Source organism: Natator depressus, chromosome 1, assembly GCF_965152275.1.
Source record: "Natator depressus isolate rNatDep1 chromosome 1, rNatDep2.hap1, whole genome shotgun sequence".
NCBI classification, from domain to species: domain Eukaryota; kingdom Metazoa; phylum Chordata; order Testudines; family Cheloniidae; genus Natator; species Natator depressus.
Window position 1 is genome coordinate 158,318,268 of NC_134234.1, and position 26,598 is coordinate 158,344,865.

The 26,598-nt window shown below is 43.1% G+C and overlaps 1 protein-coding gene across 1 annotated transcript; it reads left to right on the top strand.

The window, feature by feature from the left end:
• Nucleotides 1-1,683: 1,683 nt before the first annotated feature.
• Nucleotides 1,684-26,409, top strand: PSMG1 (proteasome assembly chaperone 1). Its single transcript, XM_074969924.1, has 7 exons — nucleotides 1,684-1,902; nucleotides 4,252-4,361; nucleotides 7,535-7,686; nucleotides 8,282-8,344; nucleotides 12,300-12,498; nucleotides 13,125-13,261; nucleotides 24,560-26,409. Exons 1-7 carry the CDS (start codon nucleotides 1,766-1,768, stop codon nucleotides 24,632-24,634), a joined length of 873 nt encoding a protein of 290 aa, XP_074826025.1. The 5' UTR covers nucleotides 1,684-1,765; the 3' UTR covers nucleotides 24,635-26,409.
• Nucleotides 26,410-26,598: the final 189 nt, after the last annotated feature.

Below are 26,598 nucleotides of genomic sequence, written 5' to 3' on the forward strand. Positions count from 1 at the left end.
AAGAGTGACAGTGAATGAGGCAGAGGGCTGCATGAAGAAAGATTCCTTATTTAAGGCAGGGGTTGGTGTAGGACCCTAGGAGAGCTGGTCTTTACCTAGCTTTATCACTGCCCTAACCAAGCCTCTGATACTGTATATGCAGTGGTATTGTACCTACATTGGTCCTAGGACAGTAGAGAGACAAGGTATCATCTTTTAGTGGACCAACTACTGTTGGTGAAAAAGACAAGCTTTCCAGCTTTCAGAGGCTTATGCGAAGAAGAGTTCTGTGAAAGCTTCTCACCAACCACCGTTGGTCCAATACAAAATATTACCTCACTCACCTTGTTTCAGTAATACTGCATGCTCACAAGTGGGCCACATCAAAATTGTATTTATATTTTGTATTTGTTTAGTTTCAAAAGTCAGCCCCTCAAAGGTTATGTTTTAATGTAGGAGTTTTTTTCTTTGTATATATTTAAAAAAGCAAAAGCAAGGCTATGCTCCCTTCCCTTTTTAAAGAAATACATCTTTCCTAGGCTGAAACTACTCCTAGTTGCTGCTGCTTCCAGTAAGGTGACCAGATTTTCTTCAAGTGAAAAACTATTCTCTTGGCTAAGAGGCAGCTTGGGCCAAGACCCAGACCCACAATCAGTGTTCCCTCTAATTTTTCCCACAGAGATGTGGAATAAATTTTGTTATGTACACCAATATGGAGGTGGTGTGTGACAGATGACCATTATATTAGCGCACATAACATTCATGTGGTGGGGGTGGGTTCAGGGCTGGGGCAGAGGGTTGGGTTGTGGGGGCTCTGGGCTGGAGCTGAGGATGAGGGGTTCAGGGCTGGGGCAGAGGGTTGAGGTGCAAGGGTTGAGAGCTTGGGGTGGGGCTGGGGGATGAAGGGTTTGGGGGGGCAGAAGGTGCTCTGGGCCCCTGGAGGCAAGCAGAGAAGAGGACTCCCAGCAGCACCCTCTTCCCCAGGGCAGCTCTGGGATAGGTGCCCCTACCCTCGCCACAGCAGGTTTCAGCCGGCCGGGTTCCCTGAGCACCTGCCTGGGACTAAATAGGCGGTTGCGCAGTTTACAGAGACTTTAGGCCACAGGCCCCGCCCTCAGAGCGCGTCTGCACAGACGGTGCTGGCAGGGCGACCAGATGCCCTGATTCTATACGGACAAGCCAGAGAGCCGGGTCGAGCGAGCCTCCGCGTGCTGCGAGGCGCCAGCAGGGGGCGCCGCGGGGCTGACTGACTTGCCCCCGTTTCTGTTTTTTACGCGCAGCAGGGGGCCGCGTGACGGGGGTCGGGTGCGTGGGTGAATAAACGTCACTCTGTCTGACACCATCCCCCCGGCTGGCACGTGCCGGCTCTGCAGCAGGCCGGGGCGGGGCGAGGCGAGGCAGCAGTTCTGGGTGCCGGCGATGCTCCCCCTTCCCAGCCTGGCTGGCACGTGCGCCGCCGCTGTTTCTGCGGGGCAGGGGCGGGGCTTGCGCAGAGCGGTTACTCAATGGTATGCGCGCGCGGGGGGGGGAGTGTCACCCATTCCGCAGCTCGGTCTGCACAGTGGGGCTAGAGCGGCGCCCGTCTCCCCCCACCCCCGGATTGGGCTAGCGTGGCTCCACCTCACGAGGATGGGCCTCTTGGGCACAGCGCTCTATCGAGTCTGAGGTTCGTTGGCGCCTGCGCAGTCGCGGGGAGGGGGCGTGGCCAGCGCTACCGAGCCTTCGGGAGCGGAGTTGGAGCCGTTCCGCGAGGCCCTGTTGCCGGTGGGGGGGGTTGGGCGGCCCGATGGCGACGTTTTTCGGGGAGGTGGTGGCGGCGCCATCCCGGGCCGGGGTGGACGACGAGGACGAGGAGGCGGCGGTGGCGGAGCACGAGGAGACGCCCGAGGACCGCGAGATCCGCCGGGGGCTGGAGAAGAAAAGGTAGCGGGGGCAGCGCGCGGGGGCGCGAGCCCAGCCAGACCGGGCCCCACCCTCCCCTTCCAGCCCCCGCTGGAGCGGGCCGGGGGCGCGGGCGCGGGGCGCGAGCTTGCGGCAAGCCCATGAGGCGCTCGGACGCTCTTTGTGGTGAACACTCGGGACCGGGAGCCGCGTTGTCTTTATAAAGCGCAGCCAGGGGGTGGCTGCGCCGACGGGAGGGGGGCGATCCCTGCCAGCCGGATGAGAGCAGCCCTCTCCTGTGGGCGGCAGGTGCGGACTGGCCTGTGCTCAGCTCAGTTTCTGGTCTCAGCTTATTTTCCTCTCCTCTTGTCTCTCTGGGTGTCAGGCAGGAGCCCTAGCAGTGTAGGGCTGGAAGGGACCTCGAGGTCATCTAATCCAGTCCCTGGTGCTGAGGCAGGACTGGGTATACCTGGACATCCCTGGTAGCTGTTTGGAGGTGTTTAAGAACAGGTTGGACAACGATGGGTATTCCACGAATTCTTTTGAGGCTTTTTTAAAGTGCTTAACTATCCTCAGAGCTGCGATTTTTTCCTAATATGGAACCTAAATCTCCTTTGCTGCAGATTAAGATAATTACGTTGCTCACCCGCCCGCACCTGCAGGCTTTGTAACAGCCCTTAACTGTGTTTGAAGACTATCAAGTCTCTCTGCTTCTAAGCCCCCTCAGTCTTCCTTTCTCAAGACTAAAACATGCCTGTTTTTTTTTTAACCTCTTAGTTTTCTAAACTTTATCATTTTCATGTTTTTACTCGGGACTCTCTCCAGTTTGTCAACGTTTTCCTATACTCAGAACTGTACCCGCAACTTCAACTGAGGACTCACTAGTAGCCAAATAAAGCGGGACAAGACTTTCTGTGTTTCTATTTGACGTACCTGTTAATACACCCCGGAATGATATTAGCCTTTTTCACAACTGCATCACATTGTTGACTCATATTCAATTTGTGGTCCACTATGACCCCCAGATTCTTTTCAGCAGTATTTTGTAGATGTGCATTTGATGTCTTCCTTCCTACGTATAGTACTTTGCACTCATTTTTATTGAATTTTGTTGATTTCAGAGCAGGTCTCCAATTTGTCAAGGTGGTTTTGAATTCTAATCTTGTCCTCCAAAGTACTTGCAGCCCCTCCCAGCCAGGTGACGCTTGCAGATTTTATAAGCATACTCTCCATTATCCAAGTCATTAATGAAAATGTTGAATAGTACTGGACCCAGGACAGACCCCTGTGGGACTCCACTATATACATCTCTCCAGTTTGATTGCAAGCCATTGATTATTACTCTTAGATTATGGTCTTTCAACCAGTTTGGCACCTACCTTATAGTAATTTCTTCAGGACAACATTTCCCCAGTTTGCATATGAGAATGTCATGTGGTACAGACGCTCCCTGAGTTACGCAAGACCCGACTTACACAAATTCGCACTTACGGAAAAAGTTCTGTAAGCTAGAAATAGGAGGCGGGTTTTTTGTTGTTGTTTTTTTTTTTTTTGCGTAACGTTTGAGTATACGTTTCTGACTTACACAAAATTCGAGTTACGCAAGGCTTTCCGGAACGGAACGATTGCATAAATTGGGGAGTGTCTGTACTGTGTCAAAAGCCTTACTAGGTTGGCTTGACATGATTTGTTCTAGAGAAATCTGTGTTGACGATTAGTTTGGGCTTGTCTACACTTACATTTTATAGCGCTGTAACTTGCTGGCTCAGGGGTGTGCAAAATCGCCCCCCTGAGCACAGCAAGTCTGAGTGCTTTAAAACACTTGTGTAGATAGGCTCCAAGCTCTGGGAACCGTGCTCCCAGCGCTCAGAGCTCATCACACTCGCACTTCAAAGCGCTGCCGCGGGAGCGTTTCCATGGGAGCACTTTGAAGTTTCCAGTGTAGCCATGCCCTAAGAACCCTATTATCCTCTAGATGCTTACCATTTGATTAGTTAATAATTTGTTCTAGTATTTTTCTAGGTGTTGAAGTTAGGTCTGTAATTCCCCAAGTCCTTTGTTCCCCTTTTTAAAACTCAGTCCTGTGTTTGCTCTTCTCCAGTTGTCTGAGACTTCACCTGTCCTCCCTGAGTTCTCAAAGATAATTGCTAATAGTTCAGAGATTACTCTAGCTAGTTATTCTAGCTAAATATTCTTTCACCTGTTTTTTTCCCCATTTTGGCTTGTGTTCCTTCCTTTGTGTAAAACAGGATGATTCTCACAAGAACTATTTTTTTATTGTCTTTCTAGATCATACAGAGAGGTAAATGGATCTAACCTTATTGCACAACCTGTGTTCTCATCCACCGTTTGTTTTGTTTGTATTTAACCTATTTCTGTTTCTTACGCTAGGGAGGTCCACATCCTTTGGAGTTCGAAGTTAAGTGCATCTACTGGAAGCTTTATAGATGAGCAGTTTCCTTGCTCTAAGTTTATATTGGCGATAGGACATAACGCTGTAGGTAAGTGGTCCAGACTGAGAGAAAAGCTTTAGAATGGCCCTGCTCCCATTGTAACTTTTGAATACTGAGCAGTAACAAGTAGGAACATGGGGAAGGTGTGTGTGCTAAGGTAGCACTTTTCTACTTGAAGACATGTTTCATTTTGTTTTGGGTCTCACCATGACTGTTAAACTCCCTTTTATGCAAAGGGTAGCAGCAATCTGGGTGCCTGGAAGAATGGGTAGAGAATTGCAGTGCTCCTGCAGGAGGCATTCTGGCTATCCTCTGGAGGGATTTTAATTATTTCCGTTTTTCATTCAGGAGATAAACTTTTTTAGACCTGATGTTGGTGAAGAGAACTTTCCAAATGTAAACTTTCCAAATGTAAGCACCAATATTTCTGCAGTTGTACATTGCTTTGCCATAAAGTGTCTTTATTTTATTTCTTTCGATACCTGCAGAAGGTAGCATTTAAAAATACATTTTTAAAAAAGCATCTATCCCATGTGGTTATCTGACACTTCTTTAAAAATGCAAATCATCCCATAAAGATGACGTCATCGATAATGTCAATTTCAGTCTGCCGCTCAGAAGCTAAGAGTATGAGCAAAGGCAGGCCCTGAAAATTTTTTCAGTGGAATGGAAATAATCTGTTTTGGGATGAGTAGAGAGAGAGTAACTTCTCACTTAACGTCATCATGTTGCTGATCAATTAGAGAGCATGCTCATTTAAAGCTGCGCAATGCTCCCTTTTAATGTTGTTTGGCAGCTGCCTGCTTTGTCCACTGCTTGCAGAAAGAGCAGCCCATTGGAATTAGCTGGTGGGGGCTTGGAACCAGGGTGGACTGGCAGCCGCCTATCAGCTCCCTGTGTGTGGCAGCCGTCCAGCAGGCTGTCAATTGCCAGGCAGTTCAGCTGTCCCTCCCACCACTGCCGTGTGCTGCTCCTGCCCTTTGCCTTGGAGCTGCTCCCGGGAGCCTCCTGCTTGCTGTGCGGGGAGGGGAAGGGGGTGGTAATGTCAGTGTGTCCCCCTTCTCCCCGCTCCTGTACCCCATCTCCACAGAGCGGGGTGGGGCAAGACAGGGCTCAGGATGGAGGGAGCTTGTTGGCAGCAGCTGCTGTGTCAGCTTGCTTATTTGCTTAAAAAGGCAGTGTACTTAGAGTTGGGTCAGTGTACTTAAAGGGGCAATGCGCGTCTCTCTCACTCACACACACTGTCTCCTCCCTCCATTCGTGCTGCCTTGTAGAGTGTGAGGCTATGTTAACAACAATGTGTTAACCCTTGAAGGCTCAGCCGAGTGCGAGTTCATCATTTAGCAGTTAGTCATTCCCTGGGAAATATCTTACCCTCTTCCACCCACAGACTCCACCACCTCAACCAAGCTTCACAATCATCATTGCTGTGTACAGTATTAAATTGTTTGTTTAAAACTTATACCATGTGTGTATAATAGATATAGATTGTCTGGCAAATAAAATTTCCCTGTAACCTAGGCCGCCCCCCCTCCCCATTTACATTATTTCTTATGGGGAAATTGGATTCACTTAACATCGTTTTGCTTAAAGTAGTATTTTTTCAGGAACATAACTACAACATTAAGCAAGGAGTTACTGTATACCTGCTTGCCCTGCCTTATAACAGCCAGGAAACTGGGAGGGGAATAGAATAATGAAGTCTGAGTCCCCCACAGCCATGAATTGGTAGGAAAGAGGAAAAATTCCTTCCAGCAGCCCAAGGGTGGATTGGGACTTCAAATTTCCAAACCCTGTTTAAATCTAGTCTTGACCAGGGTTTAAAGATGTAGTGTGAGTTTGAACTAGCTAACATAATCTAACTCTTACATTCTAGAACTAGTTAAGACAAGGCAAGTTGTACTTTAGCACTTGCTAAGCTGGTCAAGATAAAGCCTGGGCTTTTTGCTTCCCCCATGGCTTTAGCTTGACCTGTTTAGCATATGCTAATGTACAGCTTGCCTTGTTTTAACTAGAATTTTTGAAGGCGTGTGCTAGCTTGAGCTAGCTGATGTGATCTGAAACCTTTAAATCCTAGTCTAAACAAAGCCTCTGAGAATGGAGCATTGAGCAGAGTAGGGTAGGAATTCTAGCACCTTCGTTTCCTATCAACTAGGGATGGAATCTGGCTTTCTCACCAGGGATTTGCCCTTGGATTTAACTTGTGAGTGGACCCCCCTTATTCCTCTCTTAATATTGGTGTCTGATTAATATGCTTAGTCTCTGGCTAGGTGGTGTCTGGTAAATTCTTCAAGCCCTACTTTTGATCAGTTCCTGTAAATTGTGAAGTTCACTTTTGGCAAAAGCAGGCAGAGCCTTGGTGCTGAGGAAGAAGCTAGTACCAAAACCATGATGATGTGGATTAACAAGCTAAGAAAAGTTGCTTCACTCATTAAGACAAAAGTGCAAGTAGTATTTGAACAGTGCACTCCTGCTATTTCCGCTACTTGGGTTTGATTTGTTTCAGAATTGAAAATCACATCATGGTCCCTGTGATGGAGGCTTATATTGCATGACTGTAGCACTCATTCCCTGGGCTGTTGGAAATAGCTGCATTTTAGCGTGTTTTGTTTGAGTGTCTAATAATGGGAGATGAGTCTGAAAGGGAAACAATTCTGAACATATTATCATGTAGTTTCAACCAATTAACGAATGCAGTAGATTTGATACTGATTTTGGACGGAGATGGTTCTCTCTGCCATCCAGACTGCTACCAAAGATATTGTGAGGGCTTAAGGAAAACAGGGAGACAGGTCAGGATCAGTACAGAACTTGTCACAGTGGACAGTGTCTGTTGCCTCAATGACAAATAAGGGTTAAGCTTTTTCTGTTTATTTTGTAGTATCTGATGAGAAAAACAAAATATTTCCAGGTGACACACACAGTATTTAGAATATACATAACATATTTGATTGATTATTAACTGAGATTTTTTTAAAATGACATTAATATTTAAGATTTCTTTCATTCTTGATCTTTCCAGGTGAAAGGGCACTAGAGTTTATGGTTTTGTTGCAACCACTAGCATGTAATTGATAATGAGTTCCTCCAAAAATCCCAACCACAAACAAACTGTAGTAATCCAGTTCAGGAGATTTGTGTAGAACAGTGATTTTTGTTTTAATGGGAATGTCTCACATATCTGATATTACTATATAAACTAATACTGATGTTGTTCACAGCTTTCCTGTCCTCTTTTGTCCTGAATTCTGGATGCTGGGAAGCAGTTGGAGCTGTCAAATTGTGGAATGAGTGGTGCAGAACATCAAATACAACAAGTGTTCTTCCAACAGATGCTTTCTGTTTGTTCTACAAATTAATATCTGATCCAACAGTAAGTGGCATAATATGTATGCATTTAAAAATGATACTCTTTCCCAACAGAAAATCAAATAGGGAGAGAGAAAGAGTAAGTCTTTTCAGGAAAGAAAACCAATAAGGTTGCAGTGTTTTTAGCTTACCACATCAAAAAAATTGATTTGACAGCTCACTTGACGAGGTTGCTGAGACATGCGCTGCATTTCAGGAAGTTTAGGGTACTCAGTTCTGCCACGTAGCTATACTAAATTATGGAATTCAAGGTTACTTCTAGGTGTTAACTCCCACCCTCAAAGTCTAGTGCTAATAGGTGTTCTCTGTGAACATTTTGAGTCATATCCTCAGTTGGCATAAACTGATGTAATTAAGCTACATTGACTTACATCGGATGAATATCTGGCCCTTTATGTACAATACAAGGAAGATTCATGGCAAGATGGAGTGCTTCATACCAGTTGCAGATGAAAAATCCTCATTGAAATGGTAGTAGTATATAGTGTGAGTGTAATCAATATCATGTTCATGTAGAGTCTGTCTCATATTAAAAAAGATATTGAAAGGGACTGTAAGTGAGTTGTCTGACTCGCTTGTTTACAATTTTGTCTTTTCAGGTATTGTTGTGCCAGTGCAATTGCTATGTGGCTGAGGATCAGCAATTTCAATGGCTTGAAAAGGTAAAATTTAGATTAACAGGAATTAGGCAAAGAATTTTTTTGGGGGGGGGAACCTCTTATAAGAAAAACAAAATACCTCTTCTTATAATGCTCAGTTATTTTCTATATCGCTTTCCATTCCCTTCCACCCCCACCCCCCAATACTCAAAAAACTAAATGTTGTTTGAATTTTGTACCAGGGAGTTCTGTCAAATCCCATTATGGCTGGTACTGATTGCGTCTGCTGTAATTAAACTTTCTAAAACAGTTCCAATAGAGAGAGCCTCAGTTTTCTCATACTCCTTTTCAGAAACATTTGCCTTTCAGGCTTAAATTTTCTGGGGTTGATTTCAACAGAGGTGAATTATTCTAACCGCGTTTGGGTTACAGGAATATGGAAAAAGTTTGTGTGTTTTTGGTTGGGTTTTTTTGTTTAGGAAAGAAAAGTATAACAGCACTTGTACAGGGCTATGGCTGCCAAAAATAACTAGTTTGAAACTTAGCATGGACAAAGTCTTCACTGAGGAGTGTGTGTTCTTCTTTCTTTGAGGGAGAAGTGCTCAGTTCCTGCCTCTCTTGTTCCATCACTATAACTCTGCCCATTCTGCCATACAGAGAGGCTGCTGCTGGAACAATTTGCAATATTGTCAACCCCAGTCACTCAAAAGACATGAGTCAGGTCTGAAACTATTATGTAATCAACTTCAAAATCATGATATTCTTAAATAAATATTGGGTTCTTTTTGTTTGCCTTCTAGTTTTTGAAGTGTAGTGTACACTCAGATCCTATTTTTCATATTTTTTCCTGCAACCTCATGGGTTACAATTTTTTTTTTTAATTTTTTTTTAAATGAAAGCTCAGATTCAAATAATCACAACTTCAGGAGCTGAAGTATTAACAAACACAACAGATGTTGCGAGGCTTAGGTAAAATCATAAGAGTTAGGTAACATTATGCAAATTACTTGTGTAAAAAGTTCGTAGCAGTCTTGGTGAGGCAAAAGGAAAATAAAATGTGCTTTATAGATCTGCAAAGAGATTTTAAAATTGAATTGTACCCTTATATATATTAAAAGTAAAGACTGGAGATTAATTTGTTTGCTTGCCTGAGAAATATAATCAATGTCATGTCCTCCCTAGTTTGGGGTTCTAGGAACCTTGTTGTTCTGAGCTCTTAAGTGACAATCTATGGGGCAGAGATGCTGATCTGTAAGAAGTGTTATATTCTATTAGGCATTGCAGTTAAATAGATGTTAATAGAAACTTCAGCTTTCTTTTTTTGGTTAGCAGTTTGACTAAAAACCCCCCTTTTCTTCCTTTGCTGCTCTCTCCCCCCAATGCTCTGCCTTCAGTCTCTTGTGATGTCATAATTTTGCTGGTTCTTCAGTCACTACAGAGTCTCTCCCAAGGAAAGCATAAATCATCAGAAGCAAGTCTCTTTTTGTTTTCAAGTTATAGGGTAACAAAACATTAAAGTGGGGGATTGTCTATCTTTAGGAGGAATTTAATATTTGGCTACCGTATACATAAATAAGAGAACTTCTGTAGCATATTTCCCATATTGTTCCTTGTCTTCTTCATGGTGATGAATCCTAAGAAGGTGGTGGGAGGGATATCTGCACATTTTTACTAACTAATCAGTTGTAAAAATGACACAACACCATGTAGAAAATGAAGCCATTTTTAGTAAGTGTGTACTGATCTTAGAGTAGAAAGTAGTAACATCTGAAGGCTGTATGTGGAAGAGTCAGGGATCCAAAAATGTATTCCTATTAGGGCTGTCAATTAATCGCATTTAACTCTTGTGATTAACTCAAAAATGTTAATTGTGATTAAAAAAATTAATCGTGCTTAATCACACTTATAACAATGGATTACCAATTGAAATTTATTGAATATCTTTGGATGTTTTTCTACATTTTCAATATTGATTTCAATTACAACACAGTATACAAAATGCACAGTGTTCACTTTTTTTTATTACAAATACATGCACTGTAAAAACAATAAACAAAATAGTATTTTTTAGTTTACATCATGCAAGTACTGAATTGCAATCTCTTTATCGTGAAAGTGTAACTTACAAATGAAGATTTTTTTGGTTACATAACTGCACTCAGAAACAAAACAGTGTAAAACTTCAGAGCCTACAAGTCCACTCAGTCCTACTACTTCTTCTGCCAGTCGCGAAGACAAACAACTTCGTTTGCACTAACGGGAGATACTGATGCCTGTTTCTTATTTACAGTGTCACCTGAAGGTGAGAACAGGCGTTCTCATGGCACTTTTGTAGCCGGCGTTGCAAGGTATTTACATGTCAGGTATGCTAAACATTCATATGCCCCTTCGTGCTTCAGACACCATTCCAGAGGATATGCTTCCATGCTGATGATGCTAATTAAAAAAATGTGTCAATTAAATTTGTGACTGTATTCCTTGGGGGGAGAATTGTATGTCTCCTCCTCTGTTTTACCCACATTCTGCATATATTTCATGTTCTAGAAGTCTCGGCTGATGACCCAGCACATGTTCATGTTAAGAACACTTTCACAGCAGATTTGACAAAATGCAAAGAAGGTACCGATATGAGGCTTCTAAAACTAGCTACAGCACTCGACCCAAGGTTTAAGAATCTGAAGTGCTGTCCAAAATCTGAGAGGGACAAGGTGTGGAACATGCTTTTAGAAGTCTTAAAAGAGCAACACTTTGATGTGGAAACTACAGAACCTGAACCATCAAAAAAGAAAATCAACCTTCTGCTGGTTGCATCTGACTCATGATGAAAATGAACATGCGTCAGTCCACACTGCTTTCGATCGTCATCAAGCAGAACCCATCATCAGCATGGAAGCATGTTCTCTGGAATGGTGGTTAAAGCATGAAGGGACATATGAATCTTTAGCACATCTGGCACATAAATATCTTGCAACGCCAGCTTACAACAGTGCCGTGCGAACACCTGTTCTCACTTTCAAGTGGTGATGTAAACAAGCAGGCAGCATTATCTCCTGCAAGTTGGAACCAACCTTGTTTGTCTGAGTGATTGGCTGACCAAGAAGTAGGACTGAGTGGACTTGTAGGCTCTAAAATTTTATGTTGTTTTATTTTTGAATGCAGTTTTTTTTACATAATTTTACATTTGTAACTTCAACTTTCATAATAAAGAGATTGTACTACAGTACTTGTATGAGGTGAATTGAAAAATAGTATTTTTTTACAGTGCAAATATTTATAATAAAAATAAAGTGAGCACTGTACACTTTGTATTCTGTGTTGTAGTTGAAATTAATATATTTGAAAATATAGTAAAAATCCAAAAATATTTAAAATAAATGGTATTCTATTGTTTAACTGGTCGATTAATTGCAATTAATTTTTTTATTTGCTTGACAGTCCTAATTCCTATTTTTTCTGCAACATTATTTCTTGAGGTCAAAATAAATAACCTTAAAAATTCCCAGGCTGTCCCTAGAAGTTCTCAGCAAATTTTAACTTCAGATAGGAGGAAATGAGAAATCTAAAATGTGGAAACAAGCAAAAAAAAGAATTCGCTATTATGGAGTATCTGGCGAATAGATAAACTTGGAAATGTAATCTGAAGGCTCTTTCTTAATTTACACAATCATTCTGATTTCATATGGATTCCTTTCCCTATCCACTCTCACATTAGGAAAAGTAATCGTTCAAGTTTCTCTGCAGAAAGGGCCAAAAATCTGAAGCCTACAGAGCAAGTCAGTAGACTTGACAGATATGTAATTGTTACCTCCTCCTGTTTAGTAGTTTGTTTTGATTGAAGCTATAGAACACAGTAATTCCTGTTTTTGAGGGTGTGGTAAAACTGTCAATTAACTTGGTAAATCTGAGAGAAACTACTTTTTGCCATCTAAACTAAAATGAACCCAGTCTTCTGTAATTGGACTCCATTTCTGTATTACCATAAACCTCACTTATGCTGGAATTAATATTTTCATTCCAGGTTTTTGGCTGTATTCGGGAGGAGGATCTGCAAGTAACCATTCTTTCGACATGTCCTGTAACTGATTATAAAACTCCTGAATCCACTTTAACGCTTCCTTCTCCTTTTCTGAAAGCTTTAAAGACAAAAGAATTCAAAGAGAGAGTCTGTTGTCCACTGCTGGAGCAGCCAAATATTGTACAGGGTCTCCCTGCTGCTGGTATTATGCAACTTCATTTATACTCTTGCATTCATCCATTTATTTTTTTTTGCTGCATTGGGGGGGTCATGCTTGTGTCCTATGCTAACCATTGACATTTATTGGTGAATGTTAATTTTGAACAGCATAACGTTTAACAGATGATCCTACTTTTAAGTTTATCCTCCAGTATATAATTTAGTGAATGAGCCAAGAAGATAACATTGTGAAAATTAATTCACAGCACTTTGGCATTTTCCACATCGGTATGTAAAACTGCTGAGATATACAAAAATTATGTTCTGTAATTAACAGCTTATACTGTAAAATGTAATGTTACGCAGTATATCTTGAACCAGGAGTCACCCAATGAAATTAGCAGGCATAAGGAGGTACTTCTTCACACAATACACAGTCATCCTCTGGAACCCTTTGCTGGGGAATGTTGTGACTGCCAAAAGCATAACTGAGTTCAAAAATAATTAGATACTTTCTTGGAGGATAGTCCCTCAATGGCTGTTAGCCAAAATGGTCAGAGATGCAACCCCAGAGCAAAATGATATATTACTTAACTTGAAAGAGATGTTATGCAGTGTGGATTAGATTACTTTGATGTAACAGCCTTTTTTCTTTTTGGTTATCTTTAGTTCTGAGTTATTGTCAAGTATGGCAGATTCCTGCAGTGCTGTATCAGTGTTACACGGATGTCATCAAACTGGACACTGTTACAATTGAAGCATTCAAGCCTGTGCTTTCTTCTAAGAACCTGAAGAGTTTAGTCAAGGTAAAGTTTAATTTTAAAGATTAGTGGAAAGTTCTATCACTTTGGCCTCCATCACTGTAGTATTGGAGTGTCTGAGGTTGTAGACCGGGGTCGGCAACCTGCGACGTCCGTGCCAAAGGCGGCACGCAAGCTGATTTTTAGTGTCACTCTGCTGCCAGCTGGGGTTCCGGCCGCCACCGCCGCCCCCACTCAGCCCGCTGCCTGCCTGGATGAACAGAACCCCAGGCCGGCAGTGGGCTAAGCGGGGCCGGTGGCCGGGACCCTGGCTGGCAGGAGCTGGCGGACGGAACTCCAGACCGGCAGCAGGCTGAGCAGCGCAGCCCGCTGCTGGCCTGGGGTTCCGGCCGCTTGGCCCCTTGCCAGCTGGGGTCCCGGCCGCCAGCCCCGCTCAGCCCACTGCCAGCCTGGATGGACAGAACCCCAGGCCGGCAGCAGTCTGAGCGGAGCCGGCAGCTGCGACCCCGTCTGACGGGCTGGTGGACGGAACCCCTGCACGGCTCAGCCTGCTGCTGGCCTGGATGGCCGGGACCCCGGGCCGAGCGGGGCTGGCGGCCAGGACCCCAGGCCAGCAGCGGTTTGAGCGGATCAGTCCGCTGCCGGTCTGGAGTTCCAGCCACCAGCCCCTGGCACACACAACCTTAAATTACAGTAAATAAATGAAGACTTGGCACACCACTTCTCAAAGGTTGCCGACCCCTGTTGTAGACTAATGAGACTTAGATGTATAGTACAGACGCTCCCGGGGTTACGCAAGACCTGACTTACGCAAATTCAACCTTACGCAAAAAGTTCCATAAGGCATAAATAAAATTTTCGAGTTGCGGAAAATATTGCGTAGCATATGGAAAGGTAAAGTACTGTAGTGCAGTGTGCGGAGGAATACAGCAGTAACATCTCCTACAAGGGAAGGCTTTGCATTCTCACAGCCTCTCAGTCTCGTGTTATTTCAGTGATACTGTATTTCTGTTCCAGAGTAGCAGCTGTGTTAGTCTGTATCCGCAAAAAGAAAAGGAGGACTTGTGGCACCTTAGAGACTAACAAATTTATTTGAGCATAAGCTTTCGTGATGTAGCTCACGAAAGCTTATGCTCAAATAGATTTGTTAGTCTCTAAGGTGCCACAAGTCCTCCTTTTCTTTTTGTATTTCTGTTGTTTCACCCTATTATTTCATTCAAATCATGCCTGGAAAGCGACCAAGTGATAGCAAGTGTGCAGGACCAGTTCGTAAGCGAAAGAAGATTGATTTAGAACAGAAAATGAAAATAGTGAAAAAGTACAAAGGCGGACAAAGCCTGTCGTCAATTGCTCGTGAACTTGAATTGGGTACCTCAGCAGTGAAAAGTATTTTGAATGATAGTGCACGCATAAAAGAGCATGTGAAAGGCTCTGCTCCTTTAAAATCAACAGTCCTAATGAAGCAGCGTTCTGGTTCCATCTATGAAATGGAAAAGTTATTAACAATGTAGATAGAAGATCGGATTCAAAAACGTGTGTGCCTTAGCCTAATGATTATTCAAGCTAAGGCTAAAAGTATTTTCGAAGACATAAAGGGAAAATACAGTGATCCTAACACACAGTTTGTGGCTAGTCATGGGTGGTTTAATAGATTTAAACAATGTGCAAATTTTCACAATGTAAAAGAGAGTGGTGAGGCTGCTAGTGCTGATACAAAAGCAGCTGAAAAGTATCCCGAAGTGTTACGAAAACTTATAGAAGAATGTGGTTATACAGCACAGCAAATCTTTAATGTCGATGAGACTGGATTGTTTTGGGAAAAAATGCCAGACAAAACATACATTTCAAAAGAGGAAAAGACAATGCCAGGGTTTAGGGCTGCAAAAGATAGGCTGGCACCTTTGCTTCAGGATAATGCAGCTGGAGATTGCAAATTGAAACGGTTGCTTGTTTATCATTCAGAAAATCCCCGTGCGTTTAAAGGCATTATCAAGGCTACCCTTCCAGTTCATTTCTATTCAAATCAAAAGACTTTTATCACAATGGCACTTTTCGAAGACTGGTTTATAAATTTGTTTATCCCCGAAGTGGAAAAATTCTGCAGAGAAAATGACATCCCATTCAAGATTATGCTTATCGTCAATAATGCTCCTGGAGATCCCGCACATTTAGACAGTTTTCATCCTAATGTAAAAGTCGTGTTTCTGCCTCTTAACACGACTTCGATCCTACAGCCCGTGGATCAGGGTGTCATTGCTAATTTTAAAGCCTATTCTCTACGAAGCACATTTGCACAGGCAGTAGTAGCAACTGACGGAGAGACTGGCAAGACTTTATATGATTTCCAAAAATTGCGTAACATTTACCAAGCCATCATAAACATTGCTCAGGCCTGGGCAGAGGTTACCCAAGTTTGTTTGAATGCCATATGGAAGAAAGTGTGCCCACAGTTTGTACACAGCTTTAAAGGTTTCAAACAAGATGAAACATATGAGGAGGTGGCAGATGAAATTGTGAAGCTTGCCGAGCAGCTTCAGCTGGAGGTTGATGTTGATGATGTGGATGAGATTATCGAATCCCATGAAGCTGAATTATCAAATGAGGATCTCATGGAATTTAGAAGCAGCAAAAGTAAAAGAGCAGACTGAAGCTGAGGATGAAGTTGAAGTAGAAGAGCCATGACACTTCAACACCAAGGAGATGGCACTTGCATTTCGTGAGATTGACTCTGCAATGGCAAGGTTTGAGAAGTTGGACCCCAATTCCTCACGATTCTTGAAAGTGAACAGAGGCATTGACGAAACGCTGGCCTGTTACAGACAGATATATGAAGAGAAGAGAGAGGCCGCTATCCAGTCATCTCTCAATAAGTTTGTAAAGGCCTGCAACGTCCACATCTCCACAGCCTTCCACTTCCAAAGCCCCCTCTGGCAACCCTGATGATGTAATGTCTATCTCCTCCTCTCCTTCCTCATCTACAAATTGAGCCCATTGTCATCCACCACCAAAATGCAGTCTTCAGCGTGCCAGGATAACAATAGGATTAAGGTAAGATACTTTAAATGACTGCTTCTTGGAGCAGCTGGTACAGGAACCCACAAGGGGAGAGGCAACTCTCAATCTAGTCCTGAGTGTGGAGCGCAGGATCTGGTCCAAGAGGTAACTATAACAGGACTGCTTGGAAATAGTGACCATAATATAATAACATTTAACATTCCTGTGGTGGGAAGAACACCTCAACAGTCCAACACTGTGGCATTTAATTTCAGAAAGGGGAGCTATGCAAAAATGAGGAGGTTAGTCAAACAGAAATTAAAAGGTACAGTGACTAGAGTGAAATCCCTGCAAGCTGTATGGACGCTTTTCAAAGACACCGTAATAGAGGCTCAACTTAAATGTATACCCCAAATTAAAAAACACAGTAAAAGAACTAAAAAAGAGCCACCGTGGCTTAACAACCATGTAAAAGAAGAGAGAGAAAAAGCCATCTTTTAAAAAGTGGAAGTCAGACCCTAGTAAGGTAAATAGAAAGGAGCATAAACACTGCCAAATTAAATGTAAAAATGTAATAAGAAAAGCCAAAAAGGAGTTAGAAGAACAGCTAGCCAAAAACTCAAAAGATAACAAAATGTTCTTTACGTACATCAGAAGCAGGAAGCCTGCTAAACAACCAGTGGGGCCCCTGGACGATAGAGATACAAAAGGAGCACTTAAAGACGATAAAGTCATCGCAGAGAAACTAAATGAATTCTTTGCTTCAGTCTTCATGGCTGAGGATGTTAAGGAGATTCCTAAACCTGAGCCATCTTTTGTAGGTGACAAATCTGAGGAATGGTCACAGATTGAAGTATCACTAGAGGAGGTTTTGGAATTAATTGAGAAACTTAACAGTAACAAGTCACCAGGACCAGATGGCATTCACCCAAGAGTTCTGAAAGAACTCAAATGTGAAATTGCGGAACTATTAACTATAGTTTGTAACCTGTCCTTTAAATCAGCTACTGTACCCAATGACTGGAAGATAGCTAATGTAACGCCAGTATTTAAGAAGGGCTCTAGAGGTGATCCTGGCAATTACAGACCGTTCTAACGTCCGTATCGGGCAAATTAGTTGAAACAATAGTAAAGAATAAAATTGTCAGATACATAGAAAAGCATAAATTGTTGCGCAAAAGTCAACATGGTTTGTGTAAAGGGAAATCATGTCTTACTAATCTATTAGAGTTCTTTGAGGAGGTCAACAAGCATGTGGACGGGGGGATCCAGTGGACATAGTGTACTTAGATTTCCAGAAAGCCTTTGACAAGGTCCCTCACCAAAGGCTCTTACATAAATTAAGCTCTCATGGGATAAGAGGGAAGATCCTTTCATGGATTGAGAACTGGTTAAGACAGAGAACAAAGGGTCGGAATAAATGGTAAATTTTCAGAATGGAGAGGGGTAACTAGTGGTGTTCCCCAAGGGTCAGTCTTGGGACCAGTCCTATTCAACTTATTCATAAACGATCTGGAGAAAGGGGTAAACAGTGAGGTGGCAAAGTTTGCAGACGATCCTAAACTGCTCAAGGTAGTTAAGACCAAAGCAGACTGTGAAGCACTTCAAAATGATCTCACAAAACTAAGTGATTGGGCAACAAACTGACAAATGAAATGTAATGTGGATAAATGTAAAGTAATGCACATTGGAAAAAATAACCCCAACTGTACATACAATATGATGGGGGCTAATTTAGCTACAACTAATCAAGAGAAAGATCTTGGAGTCATCGTGGATAGTTCTCTGAAGACGTCCGCACAGTGTGCAGCGGCAGTCAAAAAAGCAAACGGGATAGAGAATAAGACGGAGAATATTTTATTGCCCTTATATAAATCCATGGTACGCCCACATCTTGAATACTGCATACAGATGTGGTCCCCTCATCTCAAAAAAGATATACTGGCATTAGAAAAGGTTAAGAAAAGGGCAACTAAAATGATTACGGTTTTGGAACAGGTCCCATATGAGGAGAGATTAAAGAGGCTAGGACTTTTCAGCTTGGAAAAGAGGAGACTAAGGGGGATATGATAGAGGTGTATAAAATCATGAGTGGTGTGGAGAAAGTGAATAAGGAAAAGTTATTTACTTGCTCCCATAATATAAGAACTAGGGGCCACCAAATGAAATTAATGGGTTGCAGGTTTAAAACAAATAAAAGGAAGTTCTTCTTCACTCATCGCACAGTCAACCTGTGGAACTCCTTGCCTGAGGAGGTTGTGAAGGCTAGGACTATAACAGGGTTTAAAAGAGAACTGGATACATTCATGGAGGTTAAGTCCATTAATGGCTATTAGCCAGCATGGGTAAGGAATGGTGTCCCTAGCCTCTGTTTGTCAGAGGATGGAGATGGATGGCAGGAGAGAGATCACTAGATCATTACCTGTTAAGTTCACTCCCTCTGGGGCACCTGGCATTGGCCAGTGTCAGCAGACAGGATACTGGGCTGGATGGACCTTTGCTCTGACCCAGTATAGCCATTCTTATGTAAATGCAATATTTTTGTTGTAATTGTTTGGGTTTTTTTATGCTTGCACAATATACGTTTCCGACTTACGTAAAATTCGGGTTACACAAGACTATTTGGAACAGAACGATTGCGTAAGTCGGGGAGCGTCTGTATTTGAGAAAGAGACAAACTTGGATTAACAGACCTTCCTAAATATAAATCTTAGAAATTGGAACACTTAAATTCCTTAAGCTGCTTCCTTCTGTGATAGTAGCTCTAGATTCGCAAGAATCATTTCATTTTTGAATTTATTATAATCAGGTATTTAAAGGAATAACTTCAAGTGACTATTGTAACTAGAACTTCCTATAGATCTTATTAAAAGCCTCTAAGCTACTCCTGTTGCTTACTGATCTGTGAGCTAATATCTTACAACTGCATCCATAGTCAAAATGGCGCTATTCTATTAGCTGTGTATCAGATGAGAGCCATTCTAGATCTCATTTAAACATTATTTTGAAAACAATTTTTTTTTTTAGTTGTATCAACTTCTCTTAAAGCTGAGAGTACAAACTTCAGGGACATATTAATCATAAAGGGCCAGATTTTTAAAGGTATTTTGACCTTGGTATGCTCAGTATTGCAACACCTAACTGATTTAGGAGCCAAAATCTCATTTTCAAAAGAAATTTAGGACCAAAGTCCCCTAAACGGTCAGGTCTTCTGAGTCCTAGTCCAGTGCTCTATCCACTGGGCCACAGTGTCTCCATCAGCAAGCAAAAAGTTGAGTATTTTCCTTTTTTTTTAAAAAAAATGTTTGTTTACAGAATGGCTTCTGTAAAGTACTTGCCCTGCTTTTGCCAGTTGAACGTGAGTTTAAATGGAAAAAGTGATTGGTAGGAGAATCTTTGAAATGCTCAGGTTTCAGCTGTGACTGAGATGCAAATTCCAGCTTTCAGACACCACCTATGAATTTTAGGATACAACAAGGCTTCTAAATTGATATTAGAACTTTGCTGAGGGGAAATAAAAATACAGCCTCCTTCCTCCTCCCTTTTGTGGGTGTTACTATTTGAGGGGTGGAATACAGGTTAACAAGTCCCGGTGTGTGATTCAACTGGAGACCTTTGGAGCTTTCACTGGCTCTCTAGATACCTTCTTTCATAACACCTGACTCTTACTTATACAGTAACTCCTCACTTAAAGTCATCCCAGTTACGTTGCTGATCAGTTAGAGAACATGCTCGTTTAAAGTTGTGCAATGCTCCCTTATAAGTTGTTTGGCAGCCGCCTGCTTTGTCCACTGCTTGCAGAAAGAGCAGCCCATTGGAGCTAGTCATGGAGGCTTGGAACCAGGGTGGACCATCAGCCCCCTAAATTTCCTGTGCGGCAGCTGCCCAGCAGGACCGTCCTTACTCATATGCAAATTTCTTGGTGCGCTGTGCAGCTGCGTTCTGCTCCAGCAGCCAGCCTGATCCCCCGGCCAGCTAAACCAGCCAGGAAAGCTGCTCCTGCCCCTGCTCCGCCTCTTTCCCAAAGCCCCCGCCCCTGCTGTGCACCCACCCCACCTCCTCCCACCCCTCCTCTGCCCCACCCCTGCCCCCACTCCTGCTGCAGCCCTGTCCCCACTCAACCCCTTCCCCTGAGCTACATCCACGGGGGACTGCAGCAGGAGTCAAGCACACCCTGCACTCACGAGATGGCAGGAAGTGGAGCGACCCAGCCCGCTCCGCTCCACCATCTCCCAGCCATGCTGCCGGTGAGTGCTGGGGGACAGTTCCCCCCTGCCCCCCGCCAAGTCCCAAGGCTGGGAGCCAGGTGAGCAGAGCGGAGCAGGCTGGGGCAGGTCGCTCCACTTCCCGCCGCCCTATGAGTGTGGGGTTGGGCCTACCCTACAATCACCCGGCAGCGGGAAGTGGAGCAACCCAGCCCCAGGCTGCTCTGCTCCGCTGGCTCGTGCTGGGGGTCGGTTTCTCTCCTGCCCCTCAAGCCTGCTCCTGCACCCGCTGGGGAGCTGCGTAGGGCACCAAAATGTCTAGGGACAGCCCTGATTGCCGAGCAGTTGAGCTGTCCCTCCCCCCACTGCTGTGTGCTGCTCCTGTCCTCTGCCTTGGAGCTGCTCCCAGGAGCCTACTGCTTGCTGTCCAAAGGGTGGAGCGGAAGAGGGGTGCTAATGTCAGAATGTCCCCCGCTCCTGCCATCCCCACCCTGCTCCACAGAGCAGTGCGGGGGACACAACAGGGCTCCAGAGGGAGCTTGCTAGCAGCAGCTGCTATCTCAACTTGCTGATCTACTTAAAAAGGTAATGTACTTACAGTGGGGTCAGCGCGCTTAAAGGGGCAGTGCTCGTGTCTGTCTGTCTCTGCCATGCTGTCTCCCCTCCCTCCATTCGTGCTGCCTTGTTGAGTGTGAGGCTACATTAACAACAATATGTTAACAAATCCACACAGACACACCCCTAGAACCCTGACCAGGTGTATTCTATCTGCTACCCAAGATCCATAAACCTGAAAATCCTGGACACCCCATCATCTCAGGCATTGGCACCCTGACAGCAGGATTGTCTGGCTATGTAGACTCCCTCCTCAGGCCCTACGCTACCAGCACTCCCAGCTATCTTCGAGACACCACTGACTTCCTGAGGAAACTACAATCCATTGGTGATCTCTCTGAAAACACCATCCTAGCCACTATGGATGTAGAAGCCCTCTACACCAACATTCCACACAAAGATGGACTACAAGCCGTCAGGAACAGTATCCCCGATAATGCCACGGCAAACCTGATGGCTGAACTTTGTGACTTTGTCCTCACCCACAACTATTTCACATTTGGGGACAATGTATACCTTCAAATCAGCAGCACTGCTATGGGTACCCGCATGGCCCCACAGCATGTCAACATTTTTATGGCTGACTTAGAACAACGCTTCATCAGCTCTCGTCCCCTAATGCCCCTACTCTACTTGTGCTACATTGATGATGTCTTCATCATCTGGACCCATGGAAAAGAAACCCTTGAGGAATTCCACCCTGGTTTCAACAATTTCCATCCCACCATCAACCTCAGCCTGGACCAGTCCACGCAAGAGATCCACTTCCTGGACACTACGGTGCTAATAAGCAATGGTCACATAAACACCACCCTATACCGGAAACCTACTGACCGCTATACTTACCTACATGCCTCCAGCTTTCATCGAGACCACACCACACGATCCATTGTCTACAGCCAAGCTCTATGATACGACCGCATTTGCTCCAACCCCTCAGACAGAGACACACACCTACAAGATCTCTATCGAGCATTCTTACAACTACAGTACCCACCTGCTGAAGTGAAGAAACAGATTGACAGAGCCAGAAGAGTACCCAGAAGTCACCTACTACAGGACAGGCTCAACAAAGAAAATAACAGAACGCCACTAGCCATCACCTTCAGCCCCCAACTAAAACCTCTCCAATGCATCATCAAGGATCTATAACCTATCCTAAAGGACAACGCATCACTCTCACAGATCTTGGGAGACAGGCCAGTCCTTGCTTACAGACTGGCCCCCAACCTGAAGCAAATACTCACCAGCAACCACACAACAAAAACACTAACCCTGGAACCTATCCTTGCAAAGAAGCCCGTTGCCAACTGTGTCCACATATCTATTCAGGGGACACCATCATAGGGCCTAATCACATCAGCCACACTATCAGAGGCTTGTTCACCTGCGCATCTACCAATGTGATATATGCCATCATGTGCCAGCAATGCCCCTCTGCCATGTACATTGGTCAAACTGGGCAGTCTCTACGTAAAAGAATAAATGGACACAAATCAGACGTCAAGAATTAGAACATTCAAAAACCAGTCAGAGAACACTTCAATCTCTCTGGTCACGCGATTACAGACATGAAAGTGGCAATTCTTCAACAAAAAAAACTTCAAAAACAGACTTCAAGGAGAGACTACTGAATTGGAATTAATTTGCAAACTGGATACAATTAACATAGGCTTGAATAGAAGCTGGGAGTGGATGGGTCATTACACAAAGTAAAACTATTTCCCCATGTTTATTCCCGCCCCCCACCCCCCACTGTTCCTCAGACGTTCTTGTCAACTACTGGAAATGGCCCACCTTGATTATCACTACAAAAGGTTCTCTTTCGCCCCCCCGGCTCTCCTGCTGGTAATAGCTTACCTTTCCTGATCACTCTTGTTACAGTCTGTATGGTAACACCCATTGTTTCACATTCTCTGTGTATATAAAATCTCCCCATTGTATTTTCCACTGTATGCATCCAATGAAGTGAGCTGTAGCTCACGAAAGCTTATGCTCAAATAAATTTGTTAGTCTCTAAGGTGCCGCAAATCTTCCTTTTCTTTTAACTGTTGAGGGCTCAGCCGAGTGCTAGTTCATCATTTAGCAGTAAGGCTGTTAGCCGATGGCCAGGGATGTTTGGTGAGGTGCCAGCTATGCCCGTTTATACCATCCGTGACTTTAACCGCTAGGACGCCCTGTCCCTTCGCGGCGGGCAGCCCGGGCTAGGCTGACGGATGCCCCAAGGTCCTAACCACCCATGACTTTAACTGCTAGAGCTCAGAGCTCCTTCGCAGCGGGCAGTCAGGATTGACTGACAGGTGCCCCAAGAGTTTGCCCCGTGGAGGCGGCACAACTCAACGCTAGGCTCTTAGTACTCTCACCTAATGGCCAGGCTTTATAGCCAAAACGGCTGAGGTTCTTTAATTGTGTTGGCTGCTTTACAGTAAACCAGAGAAACAAGTCAGGCTTATGCATAAATGGTTACCAAAATTTATTAAACTAGATTCTAATCATGTGGTTACAAAATTGCTAGTGCCTACTTATTTAAATGTAGAGATGTTACACACACAAACAAGTTACAAAACTGAAGCTACAATCCCAAAGAAAGAAAACAAAGTATAGAGCTCTATTTCAAAATATGTGTACACTAAAGATAGGAGATCAGGTGTGGGTGCTTCTTACCCTCCTTGCATCTCTCGATTCCAGCGGTGCCAAGCCAGGATCGGTCACTCAATTCCGCGGAAAGACGAATAAGGGACAAGGCTTAGGGACCCTCTTAGCTGCAGAAGCCTTGGGAGGCTGTCACTTATCTGACCAGCAGATAGATAGTGAAAAGCACTCAAAAATCATGGTGCTGTAGGTCCCCTACTTATACCTCTGTACTCCTTTATTCTCTTTCTCCTTTCTTGTGCCAAATTGGGGCTGGTCTATCTGGGTGACGCCAGCTCTCGCAAGAGTAGTTTACACTTGCAAGGGAGAGAAACAATAAGTGTCAACTACTGGACATTCCTTTTATTAGGGTAAATATTTTCCCACCTAGGATGTTGGTGTGTGTGCATCATGCTATTTAGTAGGAGCTAAGAGCCATGTCTGTCACAGCGCCTCTGCCTGCTGTGAGCCTAATCGTTGTATATGTTCCCAGAGGCACATTGTAGCAGCACACCTGTGCTTTTCACAGCTTCAAAGGCTGTGCTGGAATTTATGTTAAGTGCCCTGTTTTGGCTTCCGCAATGCTGGTCTGAGGGGGGGGGGCTGGCTGTCTGGCTACAAAGGCATTCCCTGGGAAATATCCCACCCTCCTCCACTCTCTGACTTCACCACCTCAACCAGTACCTACCCCCCATTTCCATTAATTCTTAGGGGGAAATTGGATTTGTTTAACATCGTTTCGCTTAGTTGCATTTTTCAGGAAGATAACTACAATGTTAAGTGAGGAGTTACTGTAGTTCGTGTTTTAATCATATTGCTGTTCACTGTAATAAAGTTTTGAGTGGGTATGATTTAACTGTTGTGTAACCTACTAGTGATTATTTCTTTATTTTACTAGGATATGTCCAAAAGCACAGAGATACTGAAGAAATTAGTGACAACCAATGAAATTCATAACAACATCTATACGTAAAGATAAAGTGGACATTTATCACCAATCAGGACATTCAAGTCTGATGTGCATTTTTGTAACTCCAGTTGCTTATTTGAAGATATTTTGGAATTATAGCTGCTTCTTTAAAAGTGGAATAAATCCTAATAGATTTTTTTTATATTTTGAGGTACTCTTTATTTGAGCATTGTTCAATGCCTAGAGTGGCTTTACACATGTCAGATTTTCTTGCTTCACTAGCTGGGAGTATATTTTTAACAGTTTATTAACCCAAAGAAGACGACTTTGGGAAAAAATGTGCATTTCCTCCTCTAAGTGGATCAAATGACTTGTTTTAAATATAGACATGCTATATTCAAAACAGAAAAGTAGGTTTGATATCTAATGATGTCATACTTTGTAAAATTTATTTTGAGTTATAAAAGTTGCGTTGTCTTAAAAATCTGTGGGTGATCTGAATAAAGATACTCAGAAGTTCTCAAATGTTATATACAGAATATTTATATCTTAAAGACATATTGGAAATTTACTAATGCAAATGGTGGAATCCTGAATTGTATTTTTACACCTAAGTAGAAGTGGTGGGAACATGGAATTATCAGCTATCTGGATGCAGGTGAAATACATGACTCCATTTTTACTTCCCTTTGGAATTTGCCTCAATATTTTAGCCACCCTTCTCTTACATAAAGAGAAATTATACTTCATGGTAGTCATAAATTTTGCAGGCCAAAACTTTTCTTAGGTGATTCTTAGGTACTGCAGAAATACAAATGGTAATCAAAACTAACTTTAATATTAAAAGTCTGTCTATATCCATACAATAAAAATTTGCTTCAGCCATTTTAACTGAGTTGACAAAGGAGTAATAAGAACAACAGTCACCTTTATGCTGAATAGGAAATCTTCAAAGAGAAGCAAATAGTTTAAATGTTCAATTTTTAAAGTTAAAATGATTTTAGAGGTTAATATTTTAAAAACCTATCACTTATAATGTTGTTCTGACTGTGTTTTTAAAATTAAATTTTGGAATTGGCATAAAGTGGTGGTACATTAACTGTATATTGTCCCTGCCTGTGTATTCAAAATCATAATTGCAAATGTGGCATGAAGAGTTAATATTTTGTTGCAGCCAACTGCATCAGAGTGCTGGTGCTACAATGAGAACTTTAAAATATATTTGGGTCATTTTACAGGAAAGAGAGATTACTTTGAATTTGCTGTGGCTTAGATCGTTCTCAGCATAGTCAGTTTGATTTTTTTTTTTATGGTGAAAGCTCACTGGAATACTTGTAACAGTACAGTTTTGTGTCTTAACTGCGTTACTTTGCCTGGTTCTGAAATTTCTGACTCACTTCATATTGTGCTAGAATCTCAACTGCCCCTGCTATATTTGGCCTCATAGTGTGATAATTGATGAAGGTAAGACCAAGTCTTCAGCAAATTTTATTAGTGTAAAGCCTCTCATCATTGGGTGCTTCACATTTCATTTGTGTTAATATAGTAAGAGTTTAGAGCTCAGGAAAACAAGTGGCCACCACTATATAAGTGGTATATTTTGAAATATACAAGTGAGGAGACCTTTTTTTCTTTTTTTACTTCTAAAACAAATTTTACTTAATTTGAAGAAAACCTGTTTCTAGGGTTGCTTTGTAGGTATGACCTGAGATGAAAATATTTTTGCCATGAAAGAATTGTTCATTAGCTACCCCACTTGCTTGCTTATACATTTCAAATGTGAATATTTATTTATTGTAAATTGAAGATTGCAGAGGAAAACCTTGAACAAATAACAATACTTGTAAACTTTTACAGCAGTGGTTTTCAACCTTTTTTCATTTGCGGACCCCTAAAAATTTCAAATGGAGGTGTGGGCCCCTTTGGAAATTTTAGACATAGTCTGCGGACCCCTGGTTGAAAACCACTGTAGTGTATGGTAAGAGGTCTGCAAAAGTTTGCTGTTAGACAGCGTGTGCGGACCCCCA